General features: G+C 41.4%; 2 protein-coding genes across 2 annotated transcripts in view; both read left to right on the top strand.

The window, feature by feature from the left end:
* The first annotated feature begins 2,785 nt into the window (after window positions 1-2,785).
* Window positions 2,786-7,193, top strand: gig2o (grass carp reovirus (GCRV)-induced gene 2o). Its single transcript, XM_072692793.1, has one exon. It carries the CDS (start codon window positions 2,858-2,860, stop codon window positions 3,482-3,484), a length of 627 nt encoding a protein of 208 aa, XP_072548894.1. The 5' UTR covers window positions 2,786-2,857; the 3' UTR covers window positions 3,485-7,193.
* Window positions 7,194-7,282: 89 nt separating this feature from the next.
* Window positions 7,283-17,983, top strand: part of snx19a (sorting nexin 19a) — a 40,525-nt gene continuing 29,824 nt past the window's right edge. Inside the window, exons 1-8 of the mRNA XM_072692794.1 lie at window positions 7,283-8,824; window positions 8,943-9,078; window positions 10,963-11,063; window positions 11,177-11,293; window positions 11,952-12,067; window positions 12,151-12,247; window positions 14,256-14,418; window positions 15,857-15,980. Coding sequence (XP_072548895.1) covers window positions 7,283-8,824; window positions 8,943-9,078; window positions 10,963-11,063; window positions 11,177-11,293; window positions 11,952-12,067; window positions 12,151-12,247; window positions 14,256-14,418; window positions 15,857-15,980 — 2,396 coding nt within the window. The remainder of the gene's footprint in view (window positions 8,825-8,942; window positions 9,079-10,962; window positions 11,064-11,176; window positions 11,294-11,951; window positions 12,068-12,150; window positions 12,248-14,255; window positions 14,419-15,856; window positions 15,981-17,983) is intronic.

Below are 17,983 nucleotides of genomic sequence, written 5' to 3' on the forward strand. Positions count from 1 at the left end.
TGAGATGTATAACAAGCTACAGCCTACATATAGCCTACATATGTCCAGTCATGTGAAAATCAAAGTACACCCTGTTTGGATTTACATTTAAACAGCTGACACTCTTATCCAAATGCCCTATAAAAGTACTTCACTGTTTACTCACAAAATATATTTAGCTAGTTTGTATAAGCTAGGATCCAAAAGATACCTCTAAGCTTAGATACTACTAAATACAGAAGTCAGTATGGAGAACACAGTACTTAACATACACTAAACTTTGAAATCAATTTTATGATCAGAACATAGTCAAAAAATAGCAGGTCCTTATCAGCTCTAAAATGAGATTAATACAACCTCAGATGAACAAAAACACACAGATGTCCTTTTTATTTAACAAAAATGAAGCTCATCCTGCAATGACGTGTCTCTATTACTACTTCCTTAGGAATTAAGCGGGTAGGTGTAGCTAATCAAATGCTCTTGATTAACTGATCATCAGCAAGTGTGAACACCTCTATAAAAGCAGATGCTTTGGCAGTTAGCTGGTCTGGAGCATTCAGAAAATGTGTGGATATGCCTCAAAAGAGAAGTGCATGCAACACGGCCCTATAAACTTTAGCAAGGAACAATAAGTAAAAAACTCCCCTAAACAAGAACTGACCTTAACTGGGTCCTAACAAACATTTCAACTGGAGTTTCCAAACTTTTGTATGCTACTGTTCCTAACCAGTTGTTAAAACAGTTGTTAGAACAGAGTGATATTTCTGATTCTCTGTAGAAGACGGACCTCAAATGATATCAGCTGCTGCGCGCCTCTCTGATAGACATACGTTGCAGAGATGGGGTGGAGTAATGGGGTGTGTCAGAGATGGAGGTGCAGTAATGGGGATTTATTAATGTGTTGAGGAGATGGGGATTTATTAATGGGGTGTTGAGGAGATGGGGATTTAGTAATGGGGTGTTGAGGAGATGGGTATTTAGTAATGGTGTGTCAGAGATGGAGGTGCAATAATGGGGATATGATTAAATAATATGGCATTAAGGGTGATGTGAGAGAAGTAATGGGGTGTTGAGGAGATGGATTTAGTAATGGGACGTTGAAGATATGGGGGTTAGTAATGGGGCGTTTAGGTGATGTGGTAGAATAATAGGGCGTTGAGGAGATGGGGTTTAGTAATGGGGTTGTGAAGATGGGGGTTAGTAATGGGACATTAAGGAGATGGGGTAGAATAATATGGCGTTGAGGAGATGGGGGTTAGTAGTGGGGCTTTGAGGAGATGGGGTTTAGTAATGGGGTGTTGAGGAGATGGGGTTTACTAAAGGAGGCATTGAGGAGATGGGGGTTAGAAATGGGGCATTGAGGAGATGGGGGATTAGTAATGGGGCGTTGAGGAGATGATGGTTTAGTAATGGGGCGTTGAGGAGATGGGGATTTAGTAATGGGGCATTGGGGAGATGGGGATTTAGTAATGGGGCATTGAGGAGATGGGGGTTAGTAATGGGGCATTGAGGAGATGGGGCTTAGTAATGGGGTGTTGAGGAGATGGGGCTTAGTAATGGGGTGTTGAGGAGATGATGGTTTAGTAATGGGGCGTTGAGGAGATGGGGTAGAATAATAGGGCGTTGAGGAGATGGGGATTTAGTAATGGGGCATTGGGGAGATGGGGATTTAGTAATGGGGCATTGAGGAGATGGGGCTTAGTAATGGGGTGTTGAGGAGATGGGGATTTAGTAATGGGGCATTGGGGAGATGGGGATTTAGTAATGGGGCATTGAGGAGATGGGGGTTAGTAATGGGGCATTGAGGAGATGGGGCTTAGTAATGGGGTGTTGAGGAGATGGGGCTTAGTAATGGGGTGTTGAGGAGATGGGGCTTAGTAATGGGGTGTTGAGGAGATGATGGTTTAGTTATGGGGCGTTGAGGAGATGGGGTAGAATAATAGGGCGTTGAGGAGATGGGGATTTAGTAATGGGGCATTGGGGAGATGGGGATTTAGTAATGGGGCATTGAGGAGATGGGGGTTAGTAATGGGGCATTGAGGAGATGGGGCTTAGTAATAGGGTGTTGAGGAGATGAGGGTTTAGTAATGGGGCGTTGAAGAGATGAGGGTTTAGTAATGGGGTGTTGAGGAGATGAGGGTTTAGTAATGGGGTGTTGAGGAGATGAGGGTTTAGTAATGGGGTGTTGAGGAGATGAAGGTTTAGTAATGGGGCACTGAGGAGATGAGGGTTTAGTAATGGGGCATTGAGGAGATGGGGTTTAGTAATGGTGTGTTGAGGAGATGAGGGTTTGGTAATGGTGTGTTGAGGAGATGAGGGTTTGGTAATGGTGTGTTGAGGGGATGAGGGTTTGGTAATGGTGTGTTGAGGAGATGAGGGTTTGGTAATGGTGTGTTGAGGAGATGAGGGTTTGGTAATGGGACATTAAGGAGATGGGATAGAGTAATGGAATGTTGAAGTCACTGATTAAATATTTATATTTATATATAACAAGATCTATATCAAATGATCCAGCTGCATCTTTACTGTGTATCTGTACCAATGAAACTAGTTTTTGCCATGTTTAATGTATATTTGCTAATACTTTCCAGATCTCTGTGTTTATTTCCTCAAATATTTGTAAATATATTTAGCCACATATTCTAATAGTAGAGGTCTAAATCTGACGCCTGTTGTTAAAACTGCTACATAAATAAAGCTGAACTTGAACTTCAGCGTAGTTTCAGTTTCGTGTTAGGCTCCAGCAGGCTACCCACCCTCCTGCTTCTATTCAGGAGCTCATTTCTTAAAACTGAAAGCAAAAACAGAAGCTTTCAGGCGACACACCAGCAGCTACACTTCCCTTTCCTCTGTGTATGTTTACGTCCAGGGCTCCATGGCTGGCATGGTGTACTTCGCAGGCTGGCGGGCTTCTGAAGACAGCAGAAGTCTGTCGGAGGGCCAGGAGCCCAAGTCCGGCCGTCTCTACACCATGTACCACGGCACACACGTCAACAGCGCCACAGCCATCATCACCGGCGGCTTCCAGCCGTCCAAAGTCGGACTTCTAGGTGAGGGCGTGTACGTGAGCCGAAACATCAAGAAGGCGAAGTGTTACCCGCTCCGGGCCGACAGGCAGGAGAAGGTGGTGCTCAAGCTGAAGGTGGACGTGGGCAGAGTGAAGAAGATAGACAGCGACAACCATCCTCTTCAGAAGTCCTGGAAGCAGAACGGCTACGACTGCGCCTGGATTCCGCCTCACAGCAACGTGTCGGCCATCAAGTCCGGGCGCGAGGAGGACTGCGTGTGGGACCCCAGCCGCATCACCGTGACGGACGTGGCGTTCTGCGCGGACGAGAGACGGCGACGGGAGCTGCGCGCGCTCATCCGCCAGCGACTGCCCGAGGGGGAGTGCGGAGTGTGCGGCTTGAACACGGGGGAGCCTCACGACATCCAGGACTGCTGGCAGTGTGAGCGCAAGATATGCCCCTTTGAGAGAAAACACGTGTGCATGTGCACATGAGACGGGATGAAGGAACAACGCGGTGCAGGGGAGGGTTCAGGCAGCATATTGTGGGACAGGGTGTTAAAACTACTGCACTTTTTTCTTGTGTTTTATATTAGGTCAGCTGATAATATATGTGAGGGACTGTTGTGTAAACTCTGTTTATACTATGTCATATTTTGACCTTATAATAGGAGCTTCAAAATCATGGTAATGGTCCAGTGACTAATAATAAGGAAGACAGCAATAATATCATTCCCACCCCAGGCTCTGAGCGCTGCTAGCTGCTCTATGTGACTTTTGTGAAGTGGGCAGGACAGCGCTCGTGAGAACTGCTTAACACTGCTTAACCCAAGTCATGTTCGCGTGACCTCCTCAGTCCACATGCTTTTCTCAGCTTGTCCAGAAATGCGTGTCATTTAGGAGCGTCTCAAACTGCAAATTACACCTCTCAACTGTAGGGGGAGCCCAATTAAACAGTCTTGCCTTTGGAACTGAGCTTTCCTGCATATTATTAGGACAAAGCCATCAGTGATGTCATCATATTAAAGCTAATGGATAACCCTATGGTTAGCTACTGCTCAGAGTAGCAGGCCCACTGGAACACTCCTGGGACATAGACAGTCTGAGATAGGTGTTTGAGTCTTGCTGTATTGGATAACTTTACTGAACATGTATGAAGACTACTAGCTCCACCTCATGAACTTTAACTTGTAAACTCCCAATTTGTAACTTTGTCCACCATTGAACAGTAGTTTCCTAGCTAGTTATAGCAATGTGACAGTTGACCTGGAGCCATGTAATTTCTACACAGACGAAAAGACAATAAAAGTCTATAAGAGTTGACTTGACAGTTTTACTTTGAAATTATTTTGATGGTACACTGACTGTAATTAAGAGAATGCTGTCTCTATCATTGCCATCCTGGGCCTCAACGCTGTTACTGCACTATGCAACTTTGGTCCATAACACGTCTCAGGAGAACAGGGTAAAATTGCTTAACCCAAGTCATATGTGCATGACCTCCTCAGTCCACATGCTTTTCTCAGCTTGTCCGGAAATGCATGTCATTTAGCAGCGTCTCAAACTGCGAATTACACTCAACTGTAGGGGGACCCCTGGAGCAAGAAATGCTCCTTCTACCATCTCTGTCATTTGCATCAAGATTCTTTATCCTATGCAAATCAACCATTAGTCAATTGTTTAAGTGGTATAAAATCCTATAATGTTTTTGGCTTTTATACCAATTGAATAATCTTGCCTTTGGAACTGAGCTTTCCTGCAAATTATTGAGACAATTATTAAAGCTAATGGCTAACCCTATTGTTAGCTACTGCTCAGAGTAGCAGGCACACTGGAACACTCCTGGGACATAGACAGTAAGAGACAGCCTCTGAATGTATCCACCAACAGTAGTCGTTTAGCTAGTTATAGCAATGTAACAGTTGTCCTGGAGCAATGTCATTTCAACATAGACTAAATGACAATAAAGGTCTCTTGAGTTGACGGTGGTACACTGACTGTAATTATGAGAATCCTGTCTCTGTCATTGCCACCCTGGCCCTCAACGCTGTTACTGCACTATGCAACTTTGGCCTGCGAGACTTCTCACAGGAACGGGGTAAATCTGCATAGCCCAAGCTTTATTTGTATAAATCCTGTAAAACTGAGGATAAACTCTGCTTGAATTGGTCCCCTAGCCCCTGTCTAAGACACTGCTTTGGTCACAAAAACCTGATTTCTACAGACAAATAATGAATTACACATCTAGAAGTCTGTTTACCCTGTGGCTGAAATGCAAACAGCTCTAACTTTTGCATATCATCTTTGTCACACAAAAACCTTGTATCCTTGTATCTTTTGCTGTTTTTCACTTTTTTGAGATAATTTGAATCTGGCAGTTGTTTTTTACATTGTGTCATAATTTCATGATGAATGAACCAGTAGACTTGTTCTAAACGACTTAAAATAAAACATACATTACATAGACAGCAAGGATATAGTCTCTGTATAACTTCACCTGTTTGCATGTTAACATGATTGGCAATAACAGCAGTTTAACCTGTTTCATAACTGTGATATATTCTTCTGCTAATTGGACCGTGTACTTCATTCATGTATTTTTTTTTTACTGTATTTCGCAGTTAAACAGTTTCTCACTATTAATTAGTCTTCTTAGCACCCGGCCATCTGTCAGATGAGATTATGTTTTAGATTAGTAAGTGTAATTAAACAGAAAGTGTACAACAAATCTAAAAGTATCTTCGTCATACACTTTTGTATTTAGACACAAAATTTTGAAAATATTTTATTAAATAGAAAGTTAATGAAATAGACCACTGAAGGCATCACCCTGTCTTCTTCATTCTGTAGTCAGAGTCCTGGCCATATTAGAAATTGCATTTCTGAATAGCAGAAATGAATGGGATTTTCATGAATCGCCAACATGATACTCGACACTCCACTTCACTCACGTAATCTTTGAAGAGATGGGTCTTCAGTCTGCGCTTGAAGACAGTGAGTGGCTCTGCCATTAAGACACCATGGGAAGTTCATTTCACCACTTCAATGCCAGGACAGAAAAAAAGTCTGGATCACACCCCTGAGGTGTCCGTTTCAGTCATACAACAGTGCTTGAATGGGGAGAGAACATTAATGGACAAGGGTTGTTTTGGCTGCTACACATGCTATATGTCCAAATGTTTGTGGACACCTCTTCTAATAAATGCATTCAGACACTTTAAGCTGCACCTATTGCTGACACAGATGGATGGCACACAGCTTGTCTAGTCCTGGTAGAGAAGTACTACCAATAAAATATTGTCTGCAGAAGGTAGCGCCGTAGAAGAACCTATTGGCACCATGCCTAATGCCAGGTGTGGGCTAGAGGGGTATAAAGCCCTCCAGCATTGAGCTGTGGAGCAGTGGAACTGTGTTCTCTGGAATGATGGATGGTGCTCCACCCAAAATCTTTGGAATGAGCTGGGGAATTGGGGATGAGGTGGGGTGGTGATTATCCAACATCCTGACATTAATGATTTTGTCACTAAATGTAATTAAATCCTCATAGCAATTCTCCAGAATCTAGTAGAATACCAAACCTTCCATGCAGTAGAGACAATTACTCCAACATAAGCAGTAAAAACTCTTTTTTAATATGCTTGATTTAGGAAGAAACAATGAATTTGCAGGTGTCTTAATACTTTTGTCCATATCTCATACCACAAGAAACCTGTGCCTGTTTGTACAGCACTGTATGACATGCCTAGTTTTTACACTAGAGGGTAGCATTTAGCTCCCCTAGGATACGCTGGTTACAGGAGACTAAGACTTGTCTCCATGGTAAACACCAAAGTAGATGATAATCTAATTATACTGAAGTGGATTAGAGTTTCCACTGGACCATGTGGACAGCTAAGAGCTCACAGAAAGACTGGGGTTGTTTAGCCATTCTCAGGCAATAGCATGACAGCAGTTGACCAGTTTACGGTATGTAATAGCATTTTTATTTTTAGATGAAATTACGGTCAGAAGAAGAACCCATGGTGTATTGTTGACCTGTCCTTTGCGATAACTGTAAGTTGTATTTTTATGTAATGATTTGTTGTGTGACTGTTGTTGTATAATGATATGGAAGCCCAAAAAGCACATGTATCTCAGTACAGTTGCCTTCTAGTCTTCTAATAAGTTACTTGTCACATGTGAAATAAAACTATGAGATGTATAATCATGCCTTTAATAGTATATTTTACAATTCATTTACAAGTACTTTACTGTATTTTATATCACCTAATTAGGATATAATCTTCTAGTGAAATGCCTGGTTTTGAAGGTTCTGGCACAAGTACATGGACTCTCCCTATTTTAATGGGGCAGTGGAGCATTGTGGGATTTGTGGCTCTCTTCACATGGTTAGTCCTACTATACCTGCTGGTCAACGTTTGGCTGCTGTGCATCTTCACCAGTCTATTAGTAGTACTAGGAGGCTGGCTGGGCTCTCGTGCTGCTCTGGATGCGAACAGCCTGCTTCACTTGGAGCATTTTCTGCCATTGGGACAAGCCCCTTTGCCACATGTCTCCTTGGAGAGTGAGAGGAGGCTGGACTGGGAGATCCACAGTGCTGTGGGAAAAGCTGTAAGGGACTTTGTTTCATCCTGGTATCGCATCTTGGTGTCTGAGGAAGAGGGTCAGTTTGAGCGTGAGATACGGGATGCTATGCTTACATCAGCCACTGAGTTAAAGCGGCGTGCAAGGCAGGTGGACAGGCGTGCACTGGCGAAGAGAGTGCTGGAGCTATGCGGATGCCATCTGCAGAGCTTTGGCCAAGCCAGAGAACGCCAGAAGTTGGGATTAGTCACGTCTTTTCAGAAACAGGAGGGACAGAAGTGTTCCAGGTCCACCTTGTGGAAGCTGTACAGTGAGGCTGCTGCACCACACCCTGCTCTGGCCAGTTCTGTAGCTGAGCTCAGCTATTCAAGGGCAGTGGTGGACCTGCTGTTGCATGTTCTTGTACCGTACCCACACCTGGAGACCCGCACAGGTCGCTACCTGGTAGGGGAACTCATCACCTGCAATGTTCTCCTGCCACTGGTGGCTCAAATGTCCAATCCAGACTGGCTCAACCAGACTGTTGTAGATGTGTTCACTAAATCTGCTGGACAGGAGGAAAGCGAAGGCATGATGGAGGAGCCTCCAAGCCCTTGGGATCGGGACTTTCACACTCCAGTTCCATGGGACCATTCAGAAACCTCCAGCATGCAGACAGCGGGGTCTAACTCTACAATGCCTTTCCCAGAGTCTTCAGAGTCCAGTCTCCAGGCTCAATTGTCTTTAGCTGATTCTCCAAATAGAGAGGTCACCTCAGAATCACCCTACCTAAAAAGAGCACTCCCAAACCCACCTGAGTTTCTTAGGTCTCCATGCAGGTCCAGCCAGCTGTACCAATACAAAGATTATGATGCAAGGTCACCTCTCCTGGATGGCAAGAAGTTGTCCACTGAATCTCTGGACGCAAATGACTCTGATGTGGACAAGGAAGAGACCTTCTGCGATTGTATTGCTCCTGCTGACTTCTGCGGTTTGATGTGCCTGGACGATGACACACTGGCTCTTCTTGGGAAACGAATTAGGCCGAAGGTTCTCATATCTGAGCCCTTGTCCCATCCTGAGAGCACCGTGGAGGAATCTCCTGGAAATCTGCCCCTTGCTGGAGGGCCTTATTTAAGCCCATTTGGTTTGGAAACTCTGGGCAGTCTGGAGGGGCCGGTGTTCATTAAGAACCTGAAAATTACTGGTACGATTACAGCTAAGGAGCAAAAAGGCAACAGTAGTCATCCATACACTCTCTACACTGTGAAGGTAAGTTTAAGCATAATTAGGTTACAATAATACAGGGGTGTTCAAGTAAATTTTCCAACAAGCAACACATGGATATTATTTAATTGTTATACTTGTGAACTTATGTTTATGCACACAGTATGAGACAGTTGTTGACACAGACAGTGTCACAGATCAAACCACAGGATATCACACCGTGAACCGGCGCTATAGCGAGTTTCTCAATCTGCAAACTCGTTTGGAGGAGAGATCTGACCTGAAGAAAGTCATTAAAAGTAAGTTTTACTCACTAATTTAGCTAAAGAATACATTAGCATGTATTGAATACTTAAAATGTTCCCATACAGTAGATGTTAGGTAATTTATGTAAAATTTTCGAAACATTATGTTATTTACAAAATTTAATGTTATACAAAGATTTGAGAAAGATAGTTTTTCTTTTTGGCCCGGGCCAGTGTCTTTTGGACAACACCAATTTCAGGGTCATAACCTTTCCTTTTTCACATTATTTATAAAGTCATATAGTTCACTATTTATTCATGACCATATCAGTATTTGGTGATGCATTACCATAACTGTCTAACCCCATAAGCCTATCTCTTCTAACCCAGAACAAGCAGACAGGAAAGACAGAAACATGGACAGTAGTATACAAACAAACCTTTATTTTGTAATAATAGAAACTAGCTCTCAATATATCGCAAAACTTGCAACCAGGTATCCTCAATTGATTTAGTATTTAGTACTTTCCACAGTTACAGTGTAAGTAAGGAGATTTTGCAGTATACAATATTTGGCAATTGTTAGTGATACTGACATAAAGGTGGTTAGATATTGAGAATGAAGTAGTGCTATGGTTGGACTATGTGGGATGACAAGGCCCAGAATCTCTGATAGCTTGATCATGACCTTAGACTCAGATTGGTTTACCTTTAAAGAAGCACGTTTGAGTAAAATAAAGAACCTATTACAATACAAATATATGTTACCTGTTATAATCCAATTTTGTCTAATCTAATTTTGATTAACAGTAATTGAACAGTGGTTTCCATGAAACGTAGCAAATAAGAAACATTTAAAAGAGACAAAGTTTAAAATCCCCCAGTTTTAAATGTTAACCCTCACAGGCCGCTGGCGCAAGTTTTATTTAAATGATCGGCAAAAGTCCATCATTTGTCATAGAGAGATTTGGTTACATCCATTAGACTCCTGAGACTATGGCCGAATACTGGCCAAGCCAGTATTTATGAAGTACTTATGAAGGCAGTTTTGAATGTTAACCCTTACAGCCCCTTAAGGCCGCCATAGCAAGCTGTATTTAAATGACTGTCAAAAGTATATCATTTCATATCATAGAGAGATTTGGTTACATCCATTAGACTTCTTTGAAACTTTACCTAAAACTATGAGCACTGAATGGTTTCTCTACAACTCGTGATCAACAAACAGCTAGGCAACATCAGCTCCTGCACATTTCAACTGGATGTTATTCCAATAATGTTGTCACTCAAAATCTTGTGTTTCACTTCATCAGTTGTACTGCATTAGATTCAACAAGTAAAGGAAAGGATAGAGCGCCATCTCCTCATTTTCAAACTGCTGAATTCTGCTAAATATCCTGAGACTTTTAATGCCTTCCTGCTGGTGATTATTAAAAGCACCAATGATGACTATTCTAATATTTAAACATTGTTGACTGGAAAAATCATGTGTAGGCTCCAGTTTTTCCTTCTGAACTGTTAAGGGCAGGTCTTAAAGGCAGCTAACCTTTGCGGGAGTTGTTACGGGAGGTGTATTTCTGAAGACATGCAACTCTTATATATATAAAGTCTGAGATGTGTTCACTGCAATCTTAATTATGCAAAATGCTCCCAACAATGGGTTGAGGCTCTCGTGGTTAATCTTTGGGATTTTTCAAAACTGAATTAACTGACTGAATGTCCGTGCATTGTGCCATTGTCTTTTTTCATTACTGTATTTTTACCTCAATTTTATCATTGCCAGTTCCCACTCACTATTTAGGACTTCTCCCATCACACAATGCCATCAACACTGAGAAGGCGAAGAAGAGCATGTGCTTCCTCTTTCCTCAACATTTCCTCCAGCTTTAGTATTAGCATTATATTATTCCCAGACAAAATGATGTTTCGACATTTCAGATGTCAAAGGCCCAAAGAAGCTCTTTCCAGACCTCTCTTTTGGAAATCCGGATGCAGACAAAGTGGAGGCCAGGAAAGGCCAGTTAGAATCATTCCTCAAGGTAAGATAATGCATTTTCCTCAACACCGCCAACAGTTTGATGGATGAAATACAAATGTTTTGAAGGAGTCAGCGCACTCGCTTCATGCTTGTTCTCCCTTCCTGTCTCGGTAGAAGCTATGTAGTATCCCTGAGGCAGCCAGGAGTGAGGAAGTGCAGGAGTTCCTGGCCCTCAGCACTGATGCTAGTGCAGCCTTTGAGAAGAAACCATGTGGCTCACGTATAGACAAGGTCAGTCCCCTAGTCTTCAGAATGGTAACTTTATTGGTGAAGAGAAACTTTTATGTATGATATTGTATGATATAAATCTGAAGGTTGAAGGGTAAGGGTGCAACAGTACACAAAGGTCACTATGTCACAACAAGACCCACCTGTCTCCAGTTTTACTCAGTATGCTGTTCTTTTCTAAAGAAATAAAATAATGATAATGTCAATGTCTGGCCCCACCTCACAGCCACGCCGTCCATGCTTTCTAATGTCGTTGGGTTACCCTAGCTACCCTAATCCAATCCTTGCTGCTTCTGTGTTCTGACCCTGGCCTCCAGCCATAACAATTTGTCCCTTGTCAAAGTCACTGAGGTCTTCGCACCTGAGCTTTTATCACACATCTGTCTTGGTGATAACAAAAAAAACACCTGTTTCGCCTAGCCTCTGGGTAACATCTGTAAGCGGTCGTGTTGTTTTGGCTCATCTGTGTACATTTTTAAAAACTTGAACATGGTTTTGTATTTTGGCCCTCAGCCCACCACCAACATTGCAATTTTGCCCCTCAAGACAAAAAGGTTTTGGCACCCCTAATGCAGACTATGGTTTTGTGCTATGTATACTTATACCACAGCATAGTTTATGCTTTCTGCTTGGTGTGTGTGTGTGTCTGGGGAACTTGCAGATGGTAGAGAACATAGTGGACACGCTGAAAACGGCATTTCCTCGCTCAGAACCACAGAGCCCCACGGACGATGGAGAACCGGACGCAGACGGAAGATCGCCAGACATCAGGAAGAAGTATGAGTGCGCCTTATGCCTCCCCTGTTACAGTTTAGTAAAATTACTGCTGGTTTCATAATGCATTCATAAATTTCTTTCAGGTCACGACTAAGGTTTTCCAGTATAATAGCCCCTGCCCCACTCAGTGTTCCAGACTTCCAGCCCAAAATCACATACTGCTTCAGTGAGGGAAGCACGGTAAGCCAATCAGCCTTTAACGAGTTTTTTGACAACATGGCATACAAAACTTTGAATTCAGTCAATTTCTTTCCTGAAAACTAACAGATATATCACTTACATTTCAGATGTGTGCCAAAGCAGATTTCAGATAGCAATAATAGCCAAAATAGCAATATTCCAGAAATTTTGAACACACCTCATTTCGAGACCTGAATGCTCGTCAGCATAGATATATTTACAAGCACCATTGCTATTGAAATGACGGAGGGAGAAGGCATGAAAATAGGCTGTTGGTAGGATGGAAGATAGCAACGAGCATCAAAATGGATAATGCATATGAATAAGATAGAATAAGATATGAATGAATAAGGTAGAGCCCTTGGTCTTTGTGTGGTCAGTGAATTTGTAACTTGCTATTAGAGTGGCAGTTATTGGAGATTTTTTTCCTCTGACAGTATCAAAAAGTTTAGGTCTACTTTACATCCATTCTTTTAAAATTAGTTTATCAAAGTTGGAAATTCCTATTTATTGATTGTCTTGTTTAAAAAGATAGTTTGGAATTAAATAAAAAAAAATCTATGATTTTTCAGCTCAATTATTTGCTTAGTTGTTTTCTTTACATGTCATTTAATCAGAACAACAGCACTTCCTTTCTTAGCAAAACAGACAAGTAGATTAAACAGTAGAAATTAATCACCTTTTACTTTTACGTTAATGAAAAGAATGAAATTCTCTTGTAGGTCATTACTGTTTTTCCAGTAGTTTCCTTTATCAGGTTGAGAGAAAAGAGTTTAAAAACACACTTCCTAAGATTTTGAAAAGTAATTTTCTTTTGACACATTTGAAATATTCAAATAAGAAAATCCATACCTAGATATGTCTTTTCTGTACACAACTGGATAGCCTTCCTGCTGCAGGTGGATGACTGAAGTGTGTTTTGTTTAACACACTAAGAAGTACACTGTACACAGTTTGTGCACAGTCAGCTTTGGTCAGTTTGCTCTGACCTTGAAACTTGGTTCCTTCTGGACCTCTGGGGTCCTGCTTCAATGTAGGCACATACTTTAAATCATCATCTAATTAGCAAGTTCTTCATGAAGTGTGGAGAGTGTTAGAAGAGGTAAAATGTTAATAATTGCAGAACTGTTGCATGAAAGGAACCCTGTTTGTTCAAGCTATTTGTTGTTTCCTTCTATCCATTCTGTTGGCATCTTTCTTCAGCAGCATTTTTCCACATAAACACTCATGCTTACATTTGGCATAAAGCCAATCTCACCAGATGTCACTGGCATCCCTGAGCATGGTGCATGTTATCTGTTCTCAATGTACCTATATCAAGACCCTGATAAACCGATATAAGTCTGTACAAAACAACTGTATTTTTTTATTTTTTTTTGCCTAAACCTCCCTGTACTGGGGCAAAACCAGAGGGGCACAGGATGGCTTTTTCCATAAAATGCCCCACATTTGTTATTGCAAACTAAAAGAGCTGAAGTGAACAACAGTCTACCAGCGAACCTTGCTTGCTTTTATTTGTATCAACGTTATGTCGTAATTGTTTAGGAAGGCTGCAACAAGGCTGGAGCTACTATATGGCTGAACTCAATGTCCCGTGATGCTTCAGATTTGCTTCAAAAAAGTGAACAATTGAAATAATGTTAATTATGCGTGACATAATGGTTAGGGAGGCGGGCTTGGGACCAGAAGGTTGTTGGTTTGTTCTCCTGGACTGGTAGTGGTCGTGGGGGTGGGGAAAGGGAAAGTAACAACGCTTTCCCCTCCTTCAACATTCATAGCTGAGGTGCCTTTGAGCAAGGCACCTAACTCCGGGAGTGCTGAGGTGGCTACCTACTGCTCTGGATGTGTGTTCTTGCTGTTCACTCTTCACTGAACACTGTTTGCTGTTCACTGTTCAAGACACAATAGTTCAACAACAACAATAGCTTAATCAATTACAGTAACAGTTGACATCAGTCGCAGGCCTACAGACTTCTGTAACACCTGCATGTCTCTATTGTCTTGTTAGATCTTTAAAGGCCCTTTAGGGCTGGAAGGCTTTGTGCTGGAGCAGGAGAAGAGGATAGATGGAGAACCCAGAAAAGTCTATGGAGAAAAGAAGAAACCAGGAAGTGAGGAGCAGGAAGAGAAGGATAGAGACAGGGCGGTGGAGAAGAGAACACGAGGAACAGGTAAACCCAAAGATCATATTTGATATATTGATATGTCATTTATGTAGAACAGTATGTCCTACAGTTTCAGAAACCACTTAAGCAAGCCGGTTTGACTTGATGTGGTCTGAATGTGGGATGATTTATGCACACAGATTGCCTGAAGCTAACTGGCAGTAGTATTAGCTTCGATTATGTGTTTGCTATTTTTGCTGTGTAACTTCAGACACCAAACAAGTCAACCGTGTAAATTACAACTTTCCATTCCAGCCACTGGAATCCAGAGCCATGACATATAGGTTTTACAGTCCAAATAACTGCTTGTTAAGGCCTCTATAGTGCAGTACACTGCATCAACCACATGGGAGCACTGTCACTCCACCAAAAAGGCAGAACTGAGGTCAGTCAAGCCCGAAATGTCTTTGTATATGTGTGTGATGACTCTACTGATGCTTGTGAAAAAGATTGTTTGTGTCAGATTTTGATGTATCAGTCATTTAATAATGTTATGTTAATGATGTGAATGATATATTTAAGTTTATTTATTTAGATGATTTAGAAGTTTATTTGTATGTCCAGTCCATATCTAAAGGCTTATTAGGCAGTACATTGAAAACAAATGAAAATACCTGAGTCCATATGTGAAATTCTGATACCATTTTATTTGGATGGTCCACATATTATTAGCAAACTATCTGATGAATTTCATCTGTTACTTAATAGTGAGATAGTTAGGCTCAGGATTATTATTACAGTTATGCATAGAACCAAGATTTGATATTACATTTTAGGTAGAGGTTAAAGGTCAGAGTTAGGGCCAGGATTAGGGAAAGTTGAGGCAAAATAAATTGATATTTAGTTGAATATAAATTCAAAAAAACATCAAGACTCAAATATTAGTATTACTCTAGTTAGGTATAGTTTAATGATATAAGAATTTGAGAGTGCTTGAGCCTAGTCCACTTACAATGATGTGTAGTCCAGGACTAAGATTAATCTTTGTCTGTTAAGGCGAACCCATGTGTATGGTTTTTATTATAACAGAACAATCAGAAGTTTTGTAATACAGCATGCATTAAACTCCCTCTAATGTGCAGAAGTGTAATTCATGCTTTGAGCCAACATTGGAGGACTAGTTTTTCTGGATGAGCTGAAAAATACAGAATTTACTAAAGGTGAAAGAATCATGTGGACTGAGGCGGTAGAGTAATATTACAGTATTTTACTCAAATATGTCTCAGGGTCCTCAGCGTTACGCAGTTTTCACTAACTGCTTCATCAAAGTTGCATAGTGCAGATAGCAGTGTGCTGAGCCCGGAGTAGCAATGATAGACACTATTCTCCATGTTACAGTCAGTGGAGCCTCAACATGATTTTGAAGGTGTTATTTTAAGGTAAATCACTACATAATGTTGCGTTAATGGATTGATGCATTTCTTAAAACCCTGATTGTGTGCAGACACAGCTTTGGCTGATGTGGCGCTGAATATATTGTGCTTACTGATGAAGGACCAGTGGAGCTGGCTGTGCACGGAGAACATCCAGAAGACCATCCGACTTCTCTTTGGCACTATCATAGAGAGGTACACACATATAACACGGTGGCATGCAAAAGCTTGGGCACCCCTGGTCAAAATTTCTGTAACTGTATACAAAGGCATAAATAAATGAAATAGATGAAATATTTTTTTTCATTTTGAGCAAGAGTTTTATTCATTTCAGTTCTTGTTTAGTGGGAGTTTCACCTATTCTTCCATGAAGAAGTATTCTAGCTGTGTGAGATTATTGCACTGTCTTGCATGCACTGGTCATATTTGTGCTGAAGCTGCACAGTAGAACAGTGCACCACCACGCCAGAGTCTATATTTTTGCAAAAGTCATATGCAGTCAGACAGGCATGCTGATTTGCCTTCGCAGAAATCCTACAATCGGTTCTCGCTAAAGGTTTTATTGGTCTTTTCGTTTTTTAATTGTGCTAGGTTTTTCTCATTTCTAATGTCTAGTATCTAATTCTAATATCAGTATTTTTTTATATATACTGTATACTGAGTATACATTAAACTAAATGCTTACTGACAGGAGGCATTTTTACAGTACTATATCCTTAACACTTTTTCTTAGACATCAAGGGTAATTACTTACTTTTAAAGGGTAACTTGGCTGTTAAAACTGTCTCGAAAGTGCATGATTTACTAGAATAGTACAAAATAGTTGCACAGCTAAAGCGGTTCTCTTTGGTTGTTATGGTATCCCAGGTGGTGGCTATGGTGTTACTATAGTATAGCAGTTGGTTGTTAAGATGTTGCTATGCTATAGGTGGTAAAGATGGTTTGTCCAAAAACTCATCCAGTATGTTTGGCTAAGAGAACTGTTTCCACAAATGTTTGCATAAAATGTAGGGTGCCAAAATGTTTGCTCAAACAATGTTTGGGCCAAAAGCTCAGCAAATATATATTAATAGAGCTGTGTCCACAAACCTTTGGCCAGAAGTTGAGGTGGCAGAACCTCTCTCCTAAAGATGGTTGGTTATCCAATATGTTTGGCTAATGAAGCTGTGTCCACAAACATTTGGCTAAAAAAAGTTTAGGGGTGGGATGCCAAACCTTTTACCCAATAGCTCATCCAAAACATTTGGCTAACAGCACTGCTGCTGATAAACCTTTGCTGAAAAGATGGTTCAAGCAAACAAATGACCAATGTGACAGAAATGTTCAGGTTTCTGCTTAAAAAGGTGTAAAAACAATGATAACTGTAAAATATCTGCTCTTCTATGTCTGAGTAGAACAGTGTTACTGTATAGAAAGCTTAGAACTGTAACTTCAAACAGAATTCCTCCTCTCTTCTCAAAACCAATGAATGGGAAATACCTAATTACACTAAATTACACCATGCTTATTATTAATGCACACAATGTACTATATCACTTCATAAGTTACAAAATAATAAAAAATGTAAAATAAAGTTACTTAATGGCAAGTTTTAGGATTAATAGCTAAAAACATAAGCCCCCTGTGGAAGAGGTTCATGTTAAATAAGGTCCTTCCATTGTTGTGCCAATTGTAATGATCCCCTGGCCCTGACTGACCTGTTATGTAATGTGAATTTTGTGTGTCAAGTGCGTCCAGCACACCTGCTGAGAATGCTCCCTGCAAACGGTCAATTTATTGTCATTTAGAACAGCATCTCAGAACGGGGCCTTTTTATTGAACCTGTTTATGAGGAAAATTAGGCCTTGCCCACGAACAGAACCACATCCAAAACTGTGTCTGCTGAAGGAAAGTGGAAAATTATGCAACGCAGCGTTTAATCGTGCTTTGCTGTCGGCGGCGCTGTTGTTTTTGGCCGCAGATCGACTGTAGTTATCATTCATTACTGCGCGGCTGTGGGTGTCTGCGGAGCGAGATGGTTTCTGGAAGCACCGAAAGCAGGGCCTCTCACGTCTGCATGGAGTGACGCCCATCAGAAATATGCCTGATAGGTCAAAAGAAAAATGTGATTGGACAGCACAAGAACTACAGGAGGGCAGTAAGCTAATCCGCTGTCTTGTGTTGGGATTTAACAGCTTTGCGTCATTCCTCAGAAGCTG

Source organism: Salminus brasiliensis, chromosome 1, assembly GCF_030463535.1.
Source record: "Salminus brasiliensis chromosome 1, fSalBra1.hap2, whole genome shotgun sequence".
Classification (NCBI taxonomy): domain Eukaryota; kingdom Metazoa; phylum Chordata; class Actinopteri; order Characiformes; family Bryconidae; genus Salminus; species Salminus brasiliensis.

Bases quoted from the DNA above. Each gene is read 5' to 3' on its own strand.
- gig2o (XM_072692793.1), top strand. From the start codon at position 2,858: ATGGCTGGCATGGTGTACTTCGCAGGCTGGCGGGCTTCTGAAGACAGC.